This window comes from Anticarsia gemmatalis, chromosome 3, assembly GCF_050436995.1.
Source record: "Anticarsia gemmatalis isolate Benzon Research Colony breed Stoneville strain chromosome 3, ilAntGemm2 primary, whole genome shotgun sequence".
Classification (NCBI taxonomy): Eukaryota; Metazoa; Arthropoda; class Insecta; order Lepidoptera; family Erebidae; genus Anticarsia; species Anticarsia gemmatalis.
In genome coordinates, this window is record NC_134747.1 from 4742265 (window position 1) to 4768244 (window position 25980).

The 25980-nt window shown below is 36.3% G+C and overlaps 2 protein-coding genes across 2 annotated transcripts; one reads left to right on the forward strand and one right to left on the reverse strand.

The window, feature by feature from the left end:
- The first annotated feature begins 1540 nt into the window (after positions 1-1540).
- On the forward strand, positions 1541-8405 carry Tdh (L-threonine dehydrogenase). The gene is made up of 4 exons (XM_076135912.1): positions 1541-1715; positions 3910-4434; positions 5546-5812; positions 7730-8405. The coding sequence occupies exons 1-4, from the start codon at positions 1616-1618 to the stop codon at positions 7867-7869; spliced, it is 1032 nt and encodes a 343-aa protein (XP_075992027.1). The 5' UTR covers positions 1541-1615; the 3' UTR covers positions 7870-8405.
- A 109-nt stretch (positions 8406-8514) lies between these two features.
- Tmem18 (transmembrane protein 18) lies at positions 8515-25943 on the reverse strand. Its single transcript, XM_076135913.1, has 4 exons — positions 25772-25943; positions 21119-21236; positions 13585-13733; positions 8515-12346 (listed from the first exon to the last, which is right to left on the reverse strand). Exons 1-4 carry the CDS (start codon positions 25826-25828, stop codon positions 12230-12232), a joined length of 441 nt encoding a protein of 146 aa, XP_075992028.1. The 5' UTR covers positions 25829-25943; the 3' UTR covers positions 8515-12229.
- Between the last annotated feature and the right edge of the window lie 37 nt (positions 25944-25980).

A 25980-nucleotide genomic window follows, 5' to 3' on the forward strand; every position in this document is an offset into this window, starting at 1 on the left:
ATATTGCGAATGTTGTGAAATGGATTCGCAACGCCATCTATGGTATCTTTAGGGAAACGCAGGTTCGAAAGATTTCTACGTATTTTTTTCAATTTTCTAAAAATCTATGAAAAATTATGCGATAAAAAGTATCCTAGGAACTGCTCCACTACTTATTCTATGCATATAGCAAATTTCAGTGCGTTCTATCCGGTAGTTTTTACGTGATAGCGACACATACAGACGGAGGACAGACAGACAGACAGACAGACAGACAGACAGACAGAAAAGAAAATTATAAATTGCAGATTCGGTATCAGTATCCGTTACTAAACATCCCCCATTGGTTTTTTTTTTAATATATTCAATGTACAGAATTGACCTCTCTACAGATTTATTATAAGTATAGATGATGTTTACTACCAGGTACCGGACAATTGAACTCGTCGCTAGCTTTTAGTGCGAGCTATTTCTTTAATTCTATTATCAAATTAACCCCAAATTTTCCTAAAGTCACGCCGATCTACCGTACGTAAAAACATGAGTCGGTTATGTTATATTAATAACAATATTCATTTAAATTATCATATTATTAATTTAAAATACAACTAGTTTTTGTGAAACTTTTTATGCAAACAGTCAGATTTCGACCAACCTCAGGGGAACTAACAGCAAATATCTTCTGGTCTCTGTTGCTTGCCAATCTATCATGTCTATATATAGAAAAACCGGAATTTTATTAATATACCTGCACGACTATATGATACAAAAAGTTAGCTCCAAAAGTATTCTTAGACTGCAGCAACGGTAGCTCTTATGATAAAGATTTTGGAGACCTGAAAGGCGGCCTTGAAACCCATGTTGTGCAATACCAACTGTGGCGTGAGCTAGGGGTTCCAAAAGGCTTTGATTAAAATAACTTAATTGAAAATCTCCGTCTAGGCAGGTAATAATCTGAACAAAAACTTCTCTATGCAGGTAACTAGTATACAAAATTGAACTTATAGTGCTATGAAATATAAGTACTACCGTCCGTTATTATTAACTAGTTGCCAATGGAACTGACCATAGAAACCTACTGAAAAAAGCCAGTAAAATTGCGTCGTGAACGATTCGTTACGGGCTTCTTAATAGCCAAATAAATGCGTGCTAAAAGTTTATAAACTTCGGCCAACCTATAAAATGTTAGGCTACGTATACGGAAGGGGTATTGTTGCTTGAGTTGCTTATGTTGCTATTGACATTAAGTTTTACGGTTTTTTCCAACTAACGAACACGTGACACATAAATATACACGACGTGTTCAGAGTGCTAATGTTTTTCCATTCTTATTCTGGCGATTGCTAATTCCGAGGCGAAAAAATTCAATGTCAAGTTTGGCCGAAAACTAACTTTTGAGACGACACACCCACCGTTTGCACACCCTTGGAAATTGGAACTTGACATAATAAGAATAAGGTTGATTTTCGTTTGAGTGGTATCGTGTTACGTCTGAAAGTGTACATATTTACAAGTAATATTGGTGTACAACCTGTTTCTACCTCACGCGACAGACCCCCGTCCGTACTGAATTACCAGTTAACGTTAGTCTTACACAGTGTTTTATCGTGTCGTCATCTCACACACCTCCGTAACAATGTTCCTCCGGAATTTATGTCGGACTAGTGTTAAATTAAATATAAGAAATTATTCACAAAATAATTTATTGAAAACTCCGCCAAAGATTTTAATTACCGGTGAGTTATTTTTATTATAATTTCCTTGACTTAAAACCACAATAACCAGGTGAAACTTTTCGATAATAAATAATAATAACTACTTTTTGATAATAAATAGTCAATAGAAAACAATAAAGCCTTATGGTTGATTAATATCTGCACGTGGACATAACAGCATATAAAATCAATTTTCCGCCGCACCAATCTAAAGAAAATGTTGTTCCCATTTCATTGTATTTAGTTCAATGACGTTCGTTGGCACGAGTGAAAGGATATTTCTTGGTTAAAAACGGATATTAGGAGTTAATATTACATGCATTATTTCTACGATATCAGGCTTATGATCGAATTCCAACTACAGTGCATTAGCCGGTAAGAATGACCGATTGTTAGTGAAGCGCATTCTTTCCACTCCGGTAGTAAGTCAGAAGCGACCGGTAAAACTGGTAGATATGTAATTGGTGGGATAAATAACAGTACCAGTCTTGTATCCAGTCCCAACGATAGATGGCTAGGGAACCTCATGTGATTTAATACTTTTGAATGCTACTCAAAATTCTGTCTATTTGGCGAACATGCGTTTCTATAAATGATATTTTTGTCGTGCTGCCTGAATGCTTATTATGCTTACAACAAAATTATGTTTGAAGGAAATGGATTCTAACAAATATCTTTCAAAAACTGTAAAAAATTGAGTACTAAAGTAAAAGAAAATTTCGTACCTAATAAATGAATTTGTATCATTCATAATGCATTTTTTTAATAATTTAAATAATATTCAAGCGTTAGCAAATTTACATAATCAATGTTTTTATTAAGGCTTATAGGCACGTGAGAGGTCAATACCACTAAATTTGGAAAACTCGTTACGCACGATTGCAAACCAAAAGACATAAACGCACCTTAGTATTTTTTATTTATCGTTAGCAACAGGTTTTATCTTAATATTCGCATTTCGCACTCATTTAGTATCGAAGTTGAGACGAAAACAAAATAAATATTGTAACAGGTGGTTTGGTGGTGGATGTTTTCATTAATAATCTCAATAATTTAAGTTATTTCTCAAAACTGAGTGCAAAATAAATATCTTTTGTCAGCAGAGTAGAATATATTATTTTATTATTCTCTTTACTTAATCAAATTCTTAATTATTATATTTCTAAAGACATTTAAACAAAAACAACATTAAAAAAATAATATTATTTCTGCTCTAATATAGGTATTTATTACATAACATTGTGCAAATATTGAAGTGACGAGACCCAATATCACACAACATTTAATATTGGGAAAACTGAACTAGATGTAGAGCCTGCAAAATACGATTCCGTTTTTTTTCCGAATCTCAGGAACTACTGGTCCGATTTGAAAAAATCTTTCAGTGTTCGATAGCCCATTTATCGAGGAAGGCTATTAGACTATATATATATATCATCACGCTACAACCAATAGGAGCAGTGTACCAGTAAACAATCTTACAAATGTGACGTTCTGTCTTATGTGACGCAAGCGAAGTTGCGCGAGTCAACTAGTGTGTAAATATACATACATTGTTTATGGGCTCTTTCTAGGATTCTAGGAAAAAGTCCTTAAGATTTTCTGTCAGTTCTCAACCATATAAACACTCGTGTCGATTATTTTGTTTACGTAAATATAATGATGCGCATATCTCCTCGCATAGTCGTAATAACACAATAACATGTTTACTATCGCAAACCCGAACTATCTACGTTGTGATGGAGGCTCTATGAATACTAACACGTAGTGTTTTCTGCGAATCCATTTAAAGATGACGTACTTGTAAAATAACAATGCGAAAAGGCCTCAGATGTTTCTGAATATTTTAAGCGATTCTACCAGATATCTGATCATCATATAGAATTATTCAGGTGATTTTGATCGGACTAAATTCCGGCGACTTTTCGTTTGCTTAAACAGTGGAACGAATCCCTCGATAACTATAGACTTCAAGAGTTTTACAATTAGGTATTCAACTTGTTTATTTATTAACCTGGTCTTCCCACATTTTTCAAAGAATTTGCTTAATCACGTATATTAAACCGCGCTGTTACTTGTACACTTAGAGGAAAACGACACATAGGTATGTTTCAATCAGAGGGCCAATGTATTTTAGAATTCTTGCAATAATTTGTAACATTTGATGTAACTTAAAGATTGAATGTTTTTTTATGAAAATTATTGTTATTTCTAGGTGGCCTCGGTCAACTGGGCGTCGAATGCGCAAGGTATCTTCGAGCAAAATACGGCCGAGAAAATGTCATCCTCTCCGATATTATCAAGCCTTCCCAAGAAATAGTCAACGACGGTCCTTACATCTTCGTAGACATCTTAGACTTCAAAGGGCTGCAGAAAACTGTGGTCGATCACAGAGTGGATTGGCTCATTCACTTCTCGGCTTTGCTTAGCGCAATAGGCGAGCAAAATGTTCCTTTAGCCGTAAGAGTAAACATAGAAGGAGTGCATAATGTTATAGAACTTGCCAAACAGTATAATCTAAGGATCTTCGTGCCAAGCACAATAGGGGCGTTCGGGCCCGACTCTCCTAGAAACCCTACCCCTAACATAACAATACAAAGACCAAGGACAATTTATGGTGTTTCTAAAGTGCATGCGGAGTTGTTAGGAGAATATTATTATCATAAGTTCGGTTTAGACTTCCGTTGTTTGAGGTTCCCTGGAGTCATATCCAGCGACCCACCAGGCGGAGGAACCACAGGTAAGTTAGACATTTATTTTATTAGCACACATTACAATATTAACCTCGTAATAAAATAAAATAGTAAGAGCACTTTATCCATTATAATGATAGCGTAAACAAAGTTATCGTGATGATTCTATTACCCAGGAAGAAGGAACATCCAACAGTTATGCCAATTGTTTTCTTTGTTTGAACATTCATAGAGAACCGTCATTAAGTAGGTATGCAACAATTATTTATTAACGAAATGGGGAAACCGCCGTATGAGCATTTCCGTATAATATAAAGATTCTATCTTCCATGACGATTGTATTTTCATATTGTCGTATAAGTTTTTGTTATAAGGAACGCTTATATTAAAGTAGACATACTCAAATATGCCAAAGATGCTATATCATACTGAGACAGAAAATTATGCAAGCGGTATTCTTACTTCATCATCTTTATATGATAATAAAGCAGAACGTTTTTTTTGCTATTAACGCCTTGGGTAAGGCTTTAGACCATCTTCAAACAACGTGACTGGATGTGGACCTGCCCTTACTACTTTTTAATAAATTATACTAAATGATAACCATTTATTAATCAAACACATACATGAACATCCGTGTTAATAAAGAGACAAAAGCCCTTTATATAGGCAAATAAAACCGGATTTAAATGTATTACCGGTTTTGGTACTTCAGTATTTCATAATTTAAAGATGAAGGGTTCATTGATATTTGACCTTGTAACAAGGCTTTTGATTTGCTAATCTTGATATTACATAATGTTATGCAATCCAAAAATTAACAACCTTTTTTTACGTTGCTAGGTCGCACAATATAAATATTTGTACGTATTTTTGCAAAAACCTGCTATAAAGCGACCTCTATGAGATACTTATTTAAAAGGTAGTTTTGTTTAAAAATGTTCAATTTGTCACATATGAGCAGGGCTACGTTGACAACTACATTATTATGAAAGCCACTATGCAGTGCATTGAAATTAGCGATTAACACTTTACGTTAAAGTCGCAATGTATTGCACAGTGGCTATCAATTTGACGTACACTAGTTGTCGACCCGCAGATAGAGTTGCTTTAGCCTAAAGGGCTTCCTGTACTAAAATTTCTTTTTCTCCATTACAGACTACGCTATTGCAGTCTTCCATGACGTACTCCGCAAGGGTCAATACCAATGTTACCTGAAGCCAGACACGCGGCTCCCAATGATGCACGTGAAAGACGCGCTGAGAGCTCTCTCTGAGTACCTTGAAGTTCCCAACGACAACTTAACACGAAGAGTGTACAACGTCACTTCCATGAGCTTCACGCCAGAAGAACTGGCTGATAAAATGGCTACTCATATACCTGACTTCAAGATTACGTACAGGCCTGATAGCAGGCAAGATATAGGTAAGTGTCTTCTTCTTTTAGGAATTTTTATAGCCATATAATGGAAAAAAAAAAGAATTCAATGGAGCGATTTCCATGTGAGCAAGCTACCAATGGAAAATTGATCAGCACTCCTTGCGTAATTTGATGGAACTAATTTTAAATGTGGATGACGAAAATCTATTGATTGCTATTTATTTTAGGCTTCATACTTAAGTAGGCTACAAATCTTCTAAAATAAGTTAAAATCTTCTTAAATAAGTAGGCGAATTCTTAATTTTAGTTCGTACTTATCTATTCTATTCTGGATCTTACCGTTCCAATCCCCATCTTTTGTGGGTAAACACCTTTTGAATGAAGGAATAGCTATACTGTAGCTAGCGATTAGTTTAACTACACATGATATTTTATGTAGGTCAAAGGCGTTAGGTGCGTTGCCTTGCAAGGAAAAGTAGGCTTATCATAAATTATATCACAGTTATATAATAACATCTGGCCAGTTAGCAACAATCGATAAACGACTCAATGCAATTTATTGCAGCTGTTATCGGCCGAGTACCAAATTCTCACTTATTTTTAAGTGGTGTTCTAGTGTTTCTGTGGCTATGACACTGAAAATGAAGGCAATCGAGAAACACTGACATTTCGCTGTATTGTTCGACTCTAATGTATCTACATGTCGGCCTTGAAAAGCGTTATACTTAAATCTAAATAATCTTTTTGTGCTTATTTTGCTACATTATGATCCCTACTCCTAAATATACGGCAGGGCTTTTAGGTCTGAATGTATACGATCGAATGACACCTGCATACATACCTATTCGTTGAGTGTTATCATTCATTGTATCTGCAATTAATGCGATGCACTTGATAATAGTCTAGACCGAAAGACCGTGACCTGCTTTGAAATACAATAATGATGGTCACATTATGACATAGGTACTATGGTATTTTATTCATTTTGTTCTAAATAATACCATATATGATGATGATATTACGATAATATCATTGATGGACCTATTTGTTGTATTCACTAGATATCTATACTATCCTGCACCTACTATAGTCCGACAAGTTAGCAGAGAGGTATGCAACGTTCGCGGGTGGAGGATTTTTACGAAATACTGAATTTAAATATCGGTGACCCGCAGTCTTATGCAACTGTTGTTGCTTACGGTGACCTATTTGATACAGCTACATCTTTTTAGAAGTATACTATTGTTATTAATTTGCATCGACATAAACCGGTCGTGCTAACGGTCTCTACTAAGTAGTAGACTATAACCAATAAGTATGTATGTAGGTACGTAATCATTTTACAAAATTTTGGCTTTTCCACAATTGGATCGTTTAAAGTCCAATATCAGTGTTATAAAATGAAAAAGCATATTTACGTAAATAATTGTTAGGCCACGTTGTCAATAGGTGTTAATTGTAAGTACTAATCATCTTGTAATCAGTCAAGCTGTAATAAGTGAAGTAGAGTGCTTTAAAGAGGACCTCAAGGACGGTCTACTTTGGCTTATTACTTAACATTTAATTAACACCTAAAAATCCGTTTAGAACATTGTTTATAATCACTTCTCACACGTAGTGTTAACTTCACTAAGTGTTACATACATAGGTACATAGATATTAGATATCACGCCCGTCGTGCCCGAAAGTGTAAGCAGAGATGTATGAAATTGGTGCATTTCGTCGTTAAAAATGTTAGTCCCATGTAATAGCGGGCGAGCCTACTGCCATTTACCGTGCACGTAACCAAACTCCGGGCTACTATTCATATAATTATGATATTCTAGTATAAATTACAAAATCAAACCTAAGACCTCATGCTAAGCAGTCGGATACTCAACCGACCGCACCACAGAAGCAGTGTGCCAAAGAGACAGTAAACTTAATGTAAATTAACCTATAAAATTATTTTTATCTTTTCAGCCGATTCCTGGCCTCAAGTTTTCGACGACAGCGAAGCGAGACGCGACTGGAACTGGAAACCAGAGGTGAACCTCGACGACCTCGTGAGCCTCATGATCAAAGAAGTTAAAGAGAAAATAGCCGCCAATGGACTATCGTAATGACAAATACTTACTTTGTAAAGATACACATAACATTATAATGCAACGGGGCTTAATCGCGGTCGAAAAATAAAGGTTAGTTTACCTGTCGTTTCGATCGAATTGCATCGACCGTATCGGATCGTAAAAACGAAATATCGCCAAATATTAAGGGGATTGTTGTTTATAACCTTTTTCTATTCTATTTTGACATGGAGTGACACGGAGCAGTATCAGATAAGCATGCCTTCTTCATTCTTGTGCCATAGTGAACCGACATTTTGTATCGAATAAAATTGTATAAGAAATCAAACGAAATTTCAACGAATATTATTTTTCGTTGGTAGTAAGGCCTCAGACCTGTTGCATTATAATATTATTTGTAAAGTTAGTATACGAGAGTTTTATCATATTATGTCCAAACATGACTTTACAGACTGTAAGTCTTATGACATGTGTAATCTCGAATATTCTGTTACGTTGCTAGGCAACCAATCAGCCGGGTTTGTGTTATTTTTTATGTAATTTATTAAGTTTAATAAACGCTCAATATACTTTTTTGTTTCTTATTGCATAATTGCAGATACATGAATTTTCTTTACAGGAAGCGTTAATGGTGTTTTCTATTTTCAGGTTGTTGTGGTTAAAAAATAATAAAAAAATACATCTCGATCAATTCCTTTATTCAAGCATAAAACAAAATAAAAATTACCTTTGCTCAAAGGAATAATAAAAAACAGTGTGTTAAGCATAGAGGATTGCTACCTAAATACACAAAATAAGAAAACAAATTATCACCCCTACCAGAAGCTTACGAAACATTATCAAGTTAACGTGATGTAGGGTCAATAATAATAAAAAATACTACGAACAGTGAAACATACTCGTGGTAGGGGTCGTATAGAATGTCAAAGGATGAAACTTATAAGATAAAATGACTTCCAATTCACACTATACTCAACTCAGTCTTCGTTATGTTACTCGTCGGCAACACGGTCACTTACATTATTTATATGACATATTCACTAGATATGGACGCAACATTACTATAGGCAGAACGTCATTTTGTCTTAGGCTTGCTACACACAAATTGGGTTCGGGAGTATCTATCGAATAACAAAACCGAATCGGCAATGTCGAGCGTCATTTATCCCGGTTTTGCCACTCGCCTAGGCCGATTAATGCCGAACCGAATATCTGTATAAAGCCTTATTCATTTTCTTCTAATGTTGCCGCGAATAGTTAAAACTCTAATGCGCTCTATTATTAACAATTTAAATTCTAATATAAGTGGTGTTTTGTGATTTACAGGACATTAATATTTCTATTAAATACTCGTTTTACAATTTTGCGTAATATAGCCAAAATGCACACTATACAATGCAAGAGTTGTACTGCTAAATAAAAAAAATATATAAAAAAAATCAAATTTCTAGCCGAATCTAACGAACTTAATTTTATTGCACCTTCTATTATATTATTATAACAATATCACATATGCATTTAAAGTCATTGTGAATGTTTTGTAATGGCACTTGCGTAGCTACAACAGATAAGTAGTTATATGGTCAAAAATGTACCAACAACAACTATTTTTATTTCAAGATTATTACTTTGTGACAAACACACATACAATGTGCAGGGAACAGTGCTTTTATTATTAAATTAGGCCGCAAACAACAAGTAAATGACAGATGATCTGACAGGCAAATTGTGTGAATCTGGCGGGAAACCAGATTCCACAGATAAAAAACATTCACAACAACAAAATCGTTCACAGTTTAAAAAAACAAATTGGTAACATTTATACATAAATCGCCGAAAGAATGTTGAAATTCACTCAATGAATGTCGTAATAACTAACATACTAAAATTTAGTTTAATTCAAAATCTATAGTTATTACACCTCACCAAATAATAATAACCTTAACGATATCCCGTTACCATAGTACCTACTGAAATGTGCATTTCGGGAACCTTAGGCTCTTTACTGCCATTTGAATATATACTCTATCTCCATAGAGTTAAAGTACATATTTTAAAAGGTTTCCTTAACGCAAATTTTGCTCAGTACCATTCGTTTCACACCACTCTATAAAGTATAAAGCATCGTTCACTCCGAACAGACCAATCCCAGCGACGATCCACTAAGAAAGATAGAAATATGAATACGTCGATCTGATTGGTTGAAATAGAATGTCCTGTTCTACGAACGTCGCATGAACACATGGCAACTTGATTATAAAAAAAAGTAAAAAAGAAATGCATAGGTGGTTTGAAAGCGACTGCATAGATTGTTAATTTAAGTACATAAGTTACAGTAAAATGCAATTAGTTACAACAATGGAATAAATATTTTGTAAATAACACATCAACATCACAAATGGGAATCAAACAGACAATGGTATAAATATAATTATAATATAAATATTCTATTTATTTATATAAAGCGACTTCGAATTTGTATCGCGTTCGTGTATTATTTTAGGGAATTAACACATTGAGCGAAAGCTTTAAAATCTAGCTAGACAATTAATTTATTTGGTTGACATCCAAATTATTATTCTCCATTTGTCTAAATCTTCTATAGAAATAAAAAATGATGTCTTTGGTCAATGTGAAAATTCCCTATGATCCAAGTTCATTCAATTCGGATCGTTCATTCGTTCAATGCAATCCTACGCCAAACGTAAACGCGTCGGTATTTGAAGATTAAAATAGTAAAATTCATGTTTCTTTATTGTCGTCAATGATAGACTTATATCTATTAAATTGTTCAGGCTGTGTCCCTTATAAAATAGGAAGAGAAATCCAACGAAAATGGAATATAATTTTGCTGTCCAAAACTAAATGTAATGCTTGAGTCTCTATAACAATTTACGCAAAAGGTTCCTCGAATTAGAATTACATTAAAGGTTGCGTTTTTCAAAGGACGCCATTGTATTTTCTAATGTGTTGTTCAGCAAAAGCTTAAGTTGAAGTTTGTGGGGTCACCATCCCACTCTCTGAAAAACGCAAGCTGAGGTCTTGAAAATTTAACATTTCAATGAATCACCTTGACGCGAATCGACAGCGTTTAATTTTCTTTTCAACCAACTCACTGAATATAGACTATGTATTGCCGTACTCTAAAATGGCAGATAAAAGATTTAATTGTAAATAACTTGGACATTCAAAATCGTTGTTTAAAATGAACATCTCGTCGACTATACAATTTAAGAGACAATGAAACTTCCTCGTTTAAATTACTTTAAATGACTTGGTAGTATGTGACGTCATAATAACTGGCTGGACGTGGGCGGGCGCCGTCGTAGTACTAGAGGAACTAATTTTCATTGATAACACGGATTCTGTTGTACACACGATACTAATTTTAAACTCACTGTAAAACACGACTTCAATCTGTGTATTTTCAAAATAAAGTATCTGTATCGGAGCCCACCGTCAGCTGCATGAGCCTGCGCGTCACTGATGTTCTAAATTCTGAATTTTGAATACCTCTTTCAGCCACGAATCTTGCATTCAAGGCTCTCTACTAAGTTGTTGGACTATAGTAATAATGAATATGGTATTTAGTGAGGTTAGAATCAATTTCGTAGTGAAATTCGGCAACAACACGGCAAGAAAAGTTAAGGGCAATTTTGTCAACAATTTATTTTCATGTCATCAACTTGAATGATATTCTCTAAACAGCAATAAAGCTTCTAAACGTGTATATTATTCAACACAACATAAATTTTATCTAAAAATGATGGATGCTTCGAGAATTTAGTAGTAATTTATCAGTGCTTCGAGTGAAGTCTACTTTAACATCTAATTCGTTTCAAGCATCGTATGACAACGTTTTACAAGGAACTTATTTACTCTACCACAAGAAACAGTCACGGCGACAAATTGTTCCCAATCTCCCGCCATTTTTGCCTCCCTTAGAGTCTCTATTTATTTTCGAGACTTATGAGCGACAAACGCATGCGTGCACTTATTTAAATGCAAGAAAATGCATGATCGGTCTGTACGTAGTACTACCGTATTTTCTTTTTGGGAGACTTGAGTGACTGAATCTTCTGGTCAAGTGATATAGCAGTGTAGTACCAGTAAGTTAACTCAGTACTAATAAAGCTACGCCCAAGTCGGCGTTATTGCAATGCCACTTCAGTTCAAAGTTACATTACTGTACCATTTATTTACAGTGTCAAACCGCACATTATGACAAATCCGAAAATATTTACAATGCCGTCGCGGTACGCTTATGGACATAGTCCTACTATAACATTCATTTATAAATAAATCACTGCATCATATATCTACTATTAGATTCATCGTTCCTTCACAAATCTAGCAAAAATATTTGATTCTCTTCGTACCTACGTAATTGACTTGCTTACTCTGCCTTTAAGTGCTGTTGTTCCCTGGTCATGTTGAGCTCTTTCAAACGTTGCCGCAACTGTGCCTTCTTTAAGTTTGTCATTATTTGCGTGGATTGGTACAGCCATGACCCCTGGAATTAGTAAAAAAAAAAGTATTATAATTGTTGCACAACACACCTAATAATCCATCCTAGAAGGTATGTATGAAACACCCCAAACTTGTGGATTATCTTATAGTACATTTCACATTAGGTTGAGAAATTCCTAATATAATATTTCGGGAATCAGTACTGTTAACCACTAAATCGTTCATCTTACGAACTGTCGTCAAATAAATCATAGTATTCGAGTTATGAATGGTCAAATAAATCATTCATCCCACGCGTCTAACGGCACATATTCTACTAAACAAACACTTATTTATTCATACATTAATACCACATCCGAAAGGAAGTTAAAAGATAGCCGTCACTGGCCTACATCATTAATTATTATTATAGTTTTTGAACTATCACGGTTTGTATCTATAATACTAAATTGCTAAACGGGTCTGAGTTGAGACTGCCCGTGACCTTAGTCGATGTAATTCGGTTGAAACGTCGGGCTACAAATAAGGTATCATGAGAGACAAACGGGCTAAGACGTTCGGCTAAACCGAATATGTGTAGATGAACCCGGCACAAGCCGAACAAGTGAATCGAGTCGGTTTAGTTGTTCGATAAAATATTGTCGAACCGAACGTGCCGAGCCGAATAATGTGTGTAGCAAGCCGTACCTTAAAATTATAATCGCGTTTGTGACCCGTTAAGCAATTCATTAATTTACGCTTGTACAATAATAAATGACATTTAAATCTAAATCATACGATATTAAGATAGGTAAATCAATATTTGCGTAACGTCGTGATGATTTGGTCTATTTTATTGCTCTTTGATGAAAACAAGTCTTTATCAATCTATTTTGTTGTTATTTGCGACAAAACAATACATCATATCGAAAAAAAGACTATGTAATCAGATTGTTAATAGATAAATTAAAGGTTTGAATACCATAAATTAAGTAATGGCGGAGAATTTTCACGCAAAACTTTATTAAGTAGTTAAGGTTTGGATTTCTTATTATGCTGTGTTCCGCATTGCGGCTTTCTCATGATAGCTAAACAACAAGATAAGAATATTAACTAAACTACTGTTGTGCAAACTATCGTTTTACCAAATAGCACACTAGCAAATCCAGAGGAGGAGCTAAAGGGCTTATAGTCCGCAGAATTATCACTCTCATTTCCCGGTTCAAGTCTTAACTGTTTCAAATTTCAAAGTCACTAGTCGCAAAAGTAATATAAAATTAAACAAATACCGAGTCAACTTACCACCATTATCATACAGTTAAGTAATATAGGAATTGAGAAGACGACTGATATGAACAACCCTTTGCTATCAAAGTACTGCTGTCTTGAGAACAACGCCCAGTTCCGCGCAGCCACCTCGTTGATATTCTCCGAGAAGTACACTAGTAATACTGGAAAAAGAAAACAATATAATTAGTAGTAGAAATAACAGCTTATTTTTTCTGTTACAACTGAACAAGTAGCGAGAAGTGGTAGGGTAAAGCACCCAGTAGTCAGCCCCCAACCAGTAGTCAGCCTTTACAGGCTTTATATCCATGTAATTAGTGTAGAAAATAGTAAAGACCAATAAAATAATCATTACTCGAATCTGTATAATCTTATTGACTAATATGCACAATTACGATTCGATAGCATGGCAGGTTGACGTGTTACACTCATTCTTATGAACTGCCATCAAAGACATGGCGAAAAACGTCGCCATTACTATTTTTTTGTTAAGGATTCGTGTTTTAGTTTTTGGCATGTTTTTAAATAAATTTGATGCAATATGGAACGAATTGATATTTTATGCTAGTATTTAATAGTTTATCTTCGATAAAATCATGCATTGCAGGCGTTTTATTTGTCTTTTGTATTATAAATTGACGTGGCCGACTATTGGGTGTGCAAAATATGAGGTTGATCCAGTACTCGGCCATGAGTGGCTGACTACTGGTTTTTTTGCAATTCTCATATATGTGGTCGAAATTAACAGGGCGAATACTTCTCAACATAACTATTGCGCTGAGCTAAACTCTTCTAAGACAAAAATAGTATTTTACCAGTAGTCGGCCGTATATAAAGTCAGTGAATTTCATGAGGCCGACCATTGGACCTACATATCCCATAGTCGGCCGTCAGTTTTGCTAAATGAAATTGGGTCTTAAATCCTTTCATTAAGGTTCAAATTTGTGGACGGCTATGTTGGCACAAAACTTAGTTACTTGTTTTCGAATAGTATCATATCAAAAAGACCAAAAGTTCTGTATAAAGAGGAATAATTGTCATGTGCTATGGTGGCGATCAAAAACGTTATGAAAATCATGGAAACGAGTCGAGTACTTGGCATTTCACACATTATTATGACACTACAAGTCCGAAATCGTTTAATAGTCGCACAAATGCCCCGTACCATTAAGCTAGACTAAGTGCACTCCCAAAAACAAATGGCTGCCCTAAGAAACTGGTCACAATATGCTGGAATCAGCTTCCAGTTTCACCGGATGTAGCTGAATACCAGTGTTTTACATGGAGCAACTGCCTATATGACCTCCACAATCCAGTTACCTGGGCTATACCACAACTACCATAAGACTGGTTATCAGATTTTCAAGCTTCTGACTAATGGCAACGATTGCCAGAGATCCTTGAATGCCCGCCGGGACCTACAATTTACCATGCCTTCCGAAACACGAAGGAATTTTGGGAAATGAGAAAAGAAAGGAATGATACCAGTTACTTCCATCATCTACCTTCTATTTCCTAGCCTACCATTGACTTATGTATCAACACATCAAGAAAGCTAAAATAGTTTTATAGAAGAGAGCATCTTTTGTAGATTGGGGAGAGTTGAGAAACAGAAGGAATAAAGGAACAGAAAATAAACTTTTATCGCTGTGAACCGTGTGAAGAAAGATTGACTAGAAAACATTTAGAAATCAATTACCTAAGTGCTAATCAAGACTTAAAATCTTGAAAACCCCCGATTTCACAATATATTTTTTTATTTCATACTTTTTATAGGTTGGTGGTTAGGTTAAGCCATTCTGACTTTCCCACCACCAACTTTCTCAGCATGCGAAGCCATTTGAGACCCCGTCCGAGTAAATTTGCAGACATTCGGTTAATCTCCCCACTTTAACCCACTACAACTTTTAAACGGCTCCACCGATTTTCATCAAACATGTCTAAAAACACTCGCACATATGTCACCTTTAATTAAAAAAAAACTAAATTGAAATCACTGCATCCTTTCGGGAGTTATGATGCCATAGACAGACAGACACACAGACAGACACGTCGAACGTTATAACACCCCTCTTTTTGCGTCGGGGGTTAAAAATTAATGGATGTATAAATTGTACTGCATGGTATTATTGCAAATGTGCTTTATTTCCTGGAGATTTCAATAAAAATATATTTAAAATAGAACATTTGTATTGAGTAAGTAAGAGGCTGACTACTGGGTAAGACATGGCTGACTACTGGCGAAATGGGGCTGACTACTGGTAAAAAGTGCCATATTTTGTTTAATGTGGATTTTTTCCATAATAAACTTATGAATATGATATTTTGTTATTTTTTTCTTAAAGTTTAATAAATTACCTTTCATACAATGACTAATGATTTTACATCTAGTTGTAAATGTTAAAAATATGGCTAAATCAAATTGACATTTTCATTAAAAGGCTGACTACTGGGTGCTTTACCCTATTTGGTCTGATTAAATATCAACCTATAACTGTAGGGTTCGCCCTGTTTTTGAACCTTCCGTGACAAAGATAGTTTAGGGCAGTCTTCAGTTAGGTATTGTGACGTTTATACTGCTCGATATATCTTAGGTACAAGATGAATTTGTCCGCGTCTATTTACTGCAAGTAAGTAAAATTGTGGGTTTTTTACATCGTAGAAGATCGTAACAGTGCTTATTTTATTTCGGAGATGGGAAAAGGGCATTGTGAATCTGAATCTTATACACGAGAGTTCAACGAATCTTATAAACGCGGCTGTTCTGTTCAATGCAGATAGGTATGTATTTCATAAGTACAGTATTACTGGCGAATACATAAATAGTCTTAAATTAGACAGCGCTTGTACTAATAAAGCCATACAAATGATCGGGAGCGTGTTAAAGAAACATTCGGTTCAAGGATAAACTTCCAAAAGGTAATTTGTTAGTAGATCTAGATATGAATCAGACGGACCACGAGAATAGGAAGCAATACTAATAATTTGTTACGATGTTTCCTTTAGGTGTCCTTGGAAACAAGAATACGGCTTCTAGCCTTCTACCTTTTTAACAATGTTTCTAGATAGTTCGTTGTTTTCGTAAATCTGAATAAATATACATGACTGCGAAGCGTCTATTTACCTACTCACAATAATATTGAGTAGAGTCAAATTTGAGTACACAGGTACAGTTCGACAGCTAGTATAGAGCACGCGCGTTTCAACTAGTACAAATTTAGACTATTTAATTCGATAACTGTTAATGGTAATTACTAGACATCTTCTAATATGGTATATGGTCCTGTTTTATAGTGCGATTTTCTACTACCACAGTCGACAACCGGCTAGCTATCGCTAAATTTTGGATGAGAAATTCATCAACGGTCCAAGCGAATTCCTTAGCAATTAATTTTTAAGTACACTTTAAATGTCAAACTCTCGATACTCAAAAGTACCGACAACAAAATACCGCGCTATAGTTAAACGGAAATATAATTTTTAATTAAAACAAGAAGTATTTTAATCCACAAGAAACACGAACAAGTGTCAATGTCGTTACATAATTAAAAACATTACAAGCAAGGTTAGTTGATTGCTCAATTAAAATGTCCGTCTCAATTGTTTTAATGCATTAACATTATTACTAATTAAACGCACTTCGACATGTAGGTAGCATTACGAATAAAATTACATTGATGGGTTGAAACTAGTTGAAAGTACTTATATGAAGCTATTTGCAGATCGCAATTCGCAGGTGAACCGGTTTACAAACATGTACTGCTATCGATCAAGGTATTTTTCCTTAAATGATATAATGTATTATCGTAGTTACTTTAAACAGAGATTGATATATACAAATAGCCATAATTTAGCAAATCATTTTCCCGTTAGTAACCCTGCTGATAAATTAATGTCATAACATTAGTATTATGTCATTTGCTACAGTTATTTTACATGAAGACTGACTCCGTTACTCATAAAAAAACGAAGCATGAATTACTATCTATTCTATTTTATCTGATATTGAATTTTGACTTATCTTTTATGTGTAAGCGATTATTTTTGAGCTGTTTGTGGTGCCCCCCTGAACGTGCCCTACACAATTGGTTAATTGGTTTTGAGGCTAATCCGGCATTGCCGAGTGGACATAACGCAAGTACAAGCTTTTAAATGAAAGTCCAGGCTAAATACGCTTTCGATGACAAATCCTGGTCTCAAGACACGTCTTATTAGGCTCTAAATACTGAAGACTAGTTGCTCATCGACAGTGGCTGTAATTTTCTTTGAGTAGTTTTGAATACCTACTTTGTATTTATTTAGTCAAAAATACTGATTTTCTTGACGACTGTCAACAGCACGGAATAACTCTAAAGTGTGTTTAATGAAGTGTAGCTAATTTACGCGTGACGTAAACAGAGCATCTGGCGATGACAAATACATAATAATACTTTATGTTTACTCATTTTAGTACTAAACATGAAAACAACGGAGTTTGTATATTAATAAGGTTATATACGAAACACTTTTTTCGTGCTACGGCCATTTTTTTTATTAATTTTCTGGAATTTGATGACAAATACCTACATCATAGTTATTTGTATCCTATCGTTATATTGAAAAAGGTAGAAGACTAATCAGTAACATTAGAAAATGAAATAAATAATAGACAAAAGTGCTGTAATCGATCACGTGACCATGACCGTTGAAGGTACGCGCTGAAGACCAATTGGGCGGTGAAATTTTATGAATATTTTAATAATTTCACAGTCGTTTACCGCCTTGCGATGTACGATATACGTATTCATCTCCAATAAATAGATGCCTTGTATCTTTGCTTCTAATGTAACTGTATCAATGCATTTTTCTGCATAAGTCTTTTACAACTACAATACATAAAGCATCTAAAAAAGGTTAATTAATGAAATCTACATACGTCTTTTTTTCTAGACTACAGATCGCCACGCTCACCGACCTCTACATACTTTTTGCATCCACAGTTTTAAATACCTTCGTACTTGAGGTTTATAAATACTGCACTGGAATTGCCAACTATTGCACACACAGCAGATAAAGAAAGATAATGCATAAATAATGGTATTTCTGCTCTAGTTGCAAGTCACAATCAGTAGCCATGAGCTTTGTAAATCCTAAGGATTGTGACAAAGAGTACGCAAGCACTCATCGATTTGTAAATAACATCCTGCAATCATGATATGTCTGTCTTGCGCTGACTTATTGCAGTACTTAAGTCGTGTACGCACTGCGGATTAGGAACAATGTTGAAGATATACATTGTTAAATGTATTTTAAGGTTTGACGCTGCCTTAAGATAGTAGTAAAAATGTGGCCCAGGTATTTGGGAGTAAGGAAAAATGATTTTACTCCTTACATACTCGCTTTCACTGTGTGTTAATTTTAACAAATTTAAATTTTAGGAACGTCTACATTTTAACTGAATGACGCTATCATTGGCTCGGGACAGCAGGACACACGCACATGCATGGTCAACCAGATCAGTCTTTTCTGCTACTTTCATACTACTAACATTTAAGATTTCTTTGTGAAGGTAGCTCGAGTGTATATCTCGCTTTAGTTATCGAAATGCCGCGAGACGGTAGTACTCCTTTATCACTAGATAACTTATCAACAAATAAATAATAAATAACTCTACATAAGTGGTATCATATTATTATGCATTTTAGTAAGTATCACTTTTTCGGAATGACCTTTTTTTTTTTTTTTTTTTTTTTTTTTTTCTCGTCAGGAAAATGCATTACTGCATGTCCCGCTCCAGGGAGGTAGCGGGGGTCTGTCGGGCTCTCCCGCCGGCTAGGCGTTCCGGCTTTTAAATTTGGGCCGACTAAAAACCTGACGGTGTTCCTTCAACTGTCACCATAAAGTGGCCAGGACGCGGTACCTCCGATTGGATACTCCGCGTCCTAGCCGGTGACGGCCCGCTTTGGATGCGGGCCCACCTTCGAGCGGGGGCGGGCATGAATATTGCCCCCCCTACCTCTCCACTTCAAGGGGGTATGCCAGGAACACACATCACACCCCCACCTCTCGGACCTGTTCCCTGTTCAGGCGACAGAGCGTTCCGCCTCCGCCGCCCACAGGTCCGCGTCACGGGGGCCGGAGATCGTCCCGGCGCCTGCGACGCCCGGTGCGTCTAGCGCGGGATGGGAGGGGAGCGTTAATTTCCCGCTCCCGTTCCGAAGCCTCTTTTGCGGAAATTACATTTTCGCAAAATGAGGCGACGGCCGACCACGCTGCCTCGCTCCCGACCATGGACAGAACCACAGCCGAGAGCGAGAGGTCGCTCCCGACCACCCCGATTAACTCCCGGCGCTGCGACGACCACGCCTGGCAGTCTGCCAGCGTATGCAGCGCCGTATCGGGGCAGTCACCACAATGATGGCACCTGGGCGTCTGCTCACGGCCTATACGACACAGGTACTTGCCGAAACATCCGTGTCCGGTCAAGACCTGCGTCAGCCGAAATGTGAGCGCGCCGTGCCCTCTCTCCAGCCACTCCGTGACTGCCGGCCGCACGGCCTCGATAGTGACGAGGCCGGCGCTGGGGTTCTCCAGTCGTCGCTTCCACGCCGCCAGGACGTCTTGGCGGAGCTCCGCCCTGCGCGCCTCGACTTCTTGAGGCGCCGGCATGAAGCCTCCGCCTCGAGCCTCCTCGCGCCATTTATATAGTGACGCGAGGGCCTTTGCGTCCAGATCCCAGGGCGGCGTTCGGGCTAGTAGGCACGCCGCTTCGTATGAGACCGTGCGGTAGCCTCTCACGGCCCTGACGGCCATCACGCGCTGTGGACGCCGCAACGCGGCGATGTTCCTGGCCGACAGGGCATTGGCCCAAATGGGAGAGCCATATAGGGCCATCGACCGCACGATCCCGGCGTACAGCCGTCGACAGTTGTTATTTGGCCCCCCGAGGTTCGGCAGCAGACGCGAGAGTGCGCCCGCCGCACCTACGAGTTTGGGGGCCAGCTGTCTGAAATGGGCTGTGAAGTCCCATCGACCGTCGAGAAGAAGACCGAGATACTTCATCGACGGTGCAATGCCGATGCGGACTCCGCCTACTATTATGCTGGATCCTGGAGGTGGGCGGCGTCGGGGCCCGCGGAAAAATAGGGCCTCCGTCTTTTCGAGAGCCACCTCCAGACCCAGCCGCCGGATGCGAGCGACGACTTGTGCGACCCCAGCTGTGGCCAGCACCTCCGTTTCGGAATGACCTGACATATTCTCGAATTTTAAACCACTATTATGGCATTTTCTTCGTAGTGTTCTCCTACGGGCAAAAACCGGCTGATCCACCCCATACCAAGCTTCCCGTCCGACCCGAGGGCCTTAGAGTCTCGCGAACAACTAAGTTTAATAAGAGACATTCAAGGCTTCGTTTTCTAAAGCCAAAATCTCTTCATATGCTTACGAAATGTTACCTCTCGAAGGATTAGTTCGCCTCTGCAACGACGACAAGACGTTTTCATTAGACCTAACAATAAATACCTTTTAGTAAGACTATAGACACAATACATTGTAAAGAACGTATACTTACATAATATTATGAACAGGATGACTTGAAAGTTCCCATAATTCCTCGTCGAGAAGCATGTGAATGTTATTATGATGTGGAAAGATATGAGAGCTATTAGCCACGGGTCGCGCCATTCAATCTAGAAGAGGACAAAGAAACATGATTAAATTACTGGCAAATCGGTCTTTAGAAATTTCTAGACTACCTATATCTTATCCTTAAAGGTTAAAATAAATGAGTATTTATAACACGTAGGTGTAATTGTGTATAATGGAGCTTGTTTACAACATTTAAAAAGCTGCTAATTACCCCGTATCAACCATTATAGATTTAAGGATGACAACGCTACGTGCTCTCCGAGGCATGAAGTGGCTTTGATAAACAAACGGTAGCTTGCGTCTGGGCAATGACCTGACTAAAGAAAGCCTGAACTAGAATATTGTTCAGAAGACCCAATTTGACTTAGAGTAAGTAGAACTATGTTAAAGGTATACGTGTAGCTTTAATCACTTGAACTAGGTCGACCATTTGCTTTCTTACGCTTCATACTAATCCGATATTCATGTATGAGACTGTCTGAATAGCTACGCCCACACACTCTCGGACGTAATTTCATTATTTTTGTATTCGAAAACTTGTTTACATTATATCTGCGCAAAGTGAATAAACTCGCCTCCCGAGCTTGTAGAGAAAATTGGATACGTAAAAGTGATGTTATTAGCATGCCTATGCAAAATACGTATGTGCTTTTAACCACGTAATGTTTGAAAATTTTCTCCCAACAATATACTAGCGCAAATGTTTGCTGTTCCCACTAGAGCCATACATTTCGCGTAACAAAATAAAGGAAATTTATACTTTCTCGCTGTATATTCTGCTTTTAGTAAACCACGAGTAACAGCTGGTATTCGTTATTTATGGAAGTCAATTTAAACCTATAAACAACAGTGTAGGTACAGAATGTAAGCGAAACACGATCGTCGGTATGGTACTGCATTACACGAAATAAACTCTTATTTTTAAACAGCATAGCTTTAAATATGCAAAGGTCATCCGAAAAGACCTTGGCTGATAGGTTGCAGTTTGCAAAGATGTTTACTTTCAAAATGTAAATAAACAAAATACTGCATTCATACAGATTTTGAATACATTTGTGTGACTTTGGGGATCCCAAACCGAAAGTACTGGCTGGAAGGAAGTAAACAGCTGATACCGGCATCGTTAGATCGAGGTAGTCCATCTAGAGCACCCGTTCGAATAGCACCTTGACGAAAAGCACCTAGCCTAGTCCACTAAAGACACTCATCAATATTATGTATTTGGCAGGTGCTAGTCGTTAGTTCAACAAATTAGAGAAAAATCTATGTCAACGTGTGACTCATGTGATTGAGACATTTATCGACATTGCGTGTTACGCTCTACCAATCATATCTGCTTAACATTTTGGCAATAATAAAAATTTAAAACAAAACTAATACATCTAACAAGGTCAGTGGTACAAACGAGGCTGAACGTCTTAGTGAGCGTTGGTTTCTGAGCGCCCATTACGTCGGTAGTTCATGGCCAATATTAGACCTCTGGCTACTACGAGAACACGTAGTAAATTTATTTTATTCGAAACACTATGAAGTGTATGTCCATAAAAGATTCAGCAATATTACTATAGCTTACTAAATGGGTCCAGAGAAGACTAAACTGAAAAAATGGAAGTAGTTAAACAATAAAACAAGTCCTAAGCTCGAAATTATTACTGTCCTCGCAGGGACTTTTGAAATAAACCACGGCCTTGGAACCTACGATACCATGTAGAATAACAGTGGCAGCCTACCAAAACAATTATGTGAACCATCGGAATACGTCATCACCTCCATGCAAACGCGACCTTACAACGAAATAAAACTTGGTGCCTATAGGTATAATAGCAGTTTGCGTGTAATTCAGTATTCGGTATCGTTCCCCAACAAAACTTTCTTTCATGTTTTAATATTGAATGAGTAATCCGAAACATGTTTTTGCTATAGCGTATTTTGCGCCCATAAAGCAATATAATTTTACTTTTTAATTTTGATAACAGGACGGTCGCTACATAATATTTAGATTAGCAGCCGTAGCGCATGAATACGTAAGTAACTTTTGGTTGACCTCCACGAAATATGAACGCATTAATCAAGGAGGCCAAGTTGTAGGTAACTTGACGTAATATTTTGTTTCGAACCAAGAGGCGACTACAATACATTATTTTTAAACTATTTAAATTTGTTGACCGTTGGTAATTAGTTACGGAGACCGATACTAATATTTTGATAGACGCAAAGCTGTAAACTGACATATTAGACTCATATTTCACGCTATACTTTCTTCTTATGGGCAGCTTTCACGGATTATTGTCTGTACGTGCCTTAGAAAGCGTGTTGCGACCTTTTAATCTTATATAGCTAAGTGTGTGTCGTAACAATCAGGTCATGCGCTGAAAAACCACACAAGCGATTTGATGCGGCTGTCGGTGTACCACTAATTACTGTGCTGGTATTACTAGTCATTTGTGGTTTAAGATTGGATGGAATCATAGCTGCTAAGTGCTATAATGAACAAAATAATAAGAATTCTTAGGGTTTTATTGCACAATTTGTAACGAAAGAGATCATCTCTAGCACTGTAATGTACCTATGCATGTATTTATTTCGCCACGACGACATAACAGGGGGCGAATAACTTGTGCCATATAACGGATACGTAGATTCGGACCGTTACTGAGATTATTACAGCTTACGAAAACCAAACATCGCTTTTCGAGTAGAGAAATTGAAGCCAGTGCTCGTGATGAAACACAAACACAGAAGCAAACATTTTGAGCCTTCAATTTTAGTATTTAAATACACTGAACACTCAACAAAAACATTCAATTAACTAACAGGGAAAATTATTTTGGTAACAAATTAATAATGAGGTAGGTATACCATCAAAACTCCCATGTTTTGATAGCATAATCTATAAATATATAAAGATAGTACCAACTGTAAAATTATATAGATGGTTTTATACTTTTTATCATGGATATCTAAAAATTTGACACATTTCACGGAAGCTAAAATGTGAACAGCCTGTATAAAGTCAAGTCAATGTAGATTTAAAATATTACACAATTAAAATATAAACTTTTACATCCTTATCTTGTATGTATGTCCGTTCTTTCTATAGATTTACAACATATTTTGTTGCCAACTGATAACCCGAAATGCATGTTTTGTAATTTTAGTTTTATCTCTGTAATAAATGTTCATAATGATATTTAATATGATTGCTTATAAATACCTAACACAAAATAAATCACTATTTGTCTAATGTGGACAACATACATTACATTGCAGTGTTTAGTCTGTATTTTGGTGAGTATTCCTTGCAGCAAAGGGCAATATAATTGGAGATTTCCACTTTAAAAATTGCAGATTGAAGTTTGTAAATTGAAGCATGCTTCATGGTACTGTATTTTAAGGATTTCAATTGGAACTAGGTATCAGTATTGTGAAAGTTTTCATCTTTTAACCATAGAAGTGTGTGAAATTTACAAATACTATTCCAGTTATTTTAAAGATAAACAATAGATCCTCAATATGAGTTGTATATCAAGAACACTTGTTTTGTTAATTAACAAATCAAATTAGTAGACAGATAATTAGATAAGAAAACAAATATATCAATGGATTAACCCTGAGAAGCCCTATCTTATGACCTAGACACAAAATAAGTGACATTTATTTGTTTTAAGTGATTATATCATTCAGTCAGTAAAACAGTATTGAGTTTTAATTGGTACATAGATTGCAGCTGTTGTTAATCATCAACTTAATCATTGTAGAGAGCTTGAATTTTAAATGTTTCTTTTTTCTTGTTGTTTATTAGTGATATTATTGCAGTCTAAAAACTTAAAATTGAATAGAAATAGGTTGACATCTCACAACTTAATCATCACATTGAGGTAAATACCTTGAACATAGGCACACAAATATTTAAAAAATAAATGTCTTCTACTGTAACGGAAACAGGGTTAGTGTCTTCTGAAGATTAACATGAGTTGGTATTTTAAAGAGACATTAATTGACCTTGAAGTAATGCCAATTGTTGGAATGTAATTAAATACATTATGGACACTGATTTGATTCTAATTACATGAGTGACCATTAAATTGCAATGAATATAGTGAGGATAATGGATAAGTAGAATTCTTGTGGACCAAATTGATTGATATTATTTTAGAAATAACATAACACTATGTAACACTACTTTTAAGATTTTAAGTCCTATACATCCCAGATACATAGAACTAAAAACAAATTCACCAAAATAACTGGTCATAATCATTAAACATATTTTATTTTTATAAAAAAGTATTACTTTTTATAAATCTTTGCTCTCTGTTGCCGGCAAAACAATCATAAAATGTAAATTAAACAGGTACTGATTAGGAATGCCGCTTGCCGCAGCCACCAACCGTGAGCTGCGACGTAACGATATGTTAACGCCCTGATGAGATCCTTTTAACCAGTAATATATATGACGATAATCTCATATTCACACAATCATACATTTATTATGCCTAAAATAATATAGAGACATACATATTGGACATTACACCAACTCTACTCTACCGTGATCCAGTAAATAAGTAATACTTACACTGCGAAGATAAGATATAAAATCTGATATTTGATTTACTTCCACAAATTCTTCCATTGCCAAAATCTTTTTGAATATCACAATTTAATACCAAATTCTTACGATAGTTTACACTTTATCACTGTATTACATGGAAATTATTTCAGTCAATCGAATGAGGCGAATGAGTGACTGACTTGTCAACAAGTTTGAAGTATGTTGTCATGAAT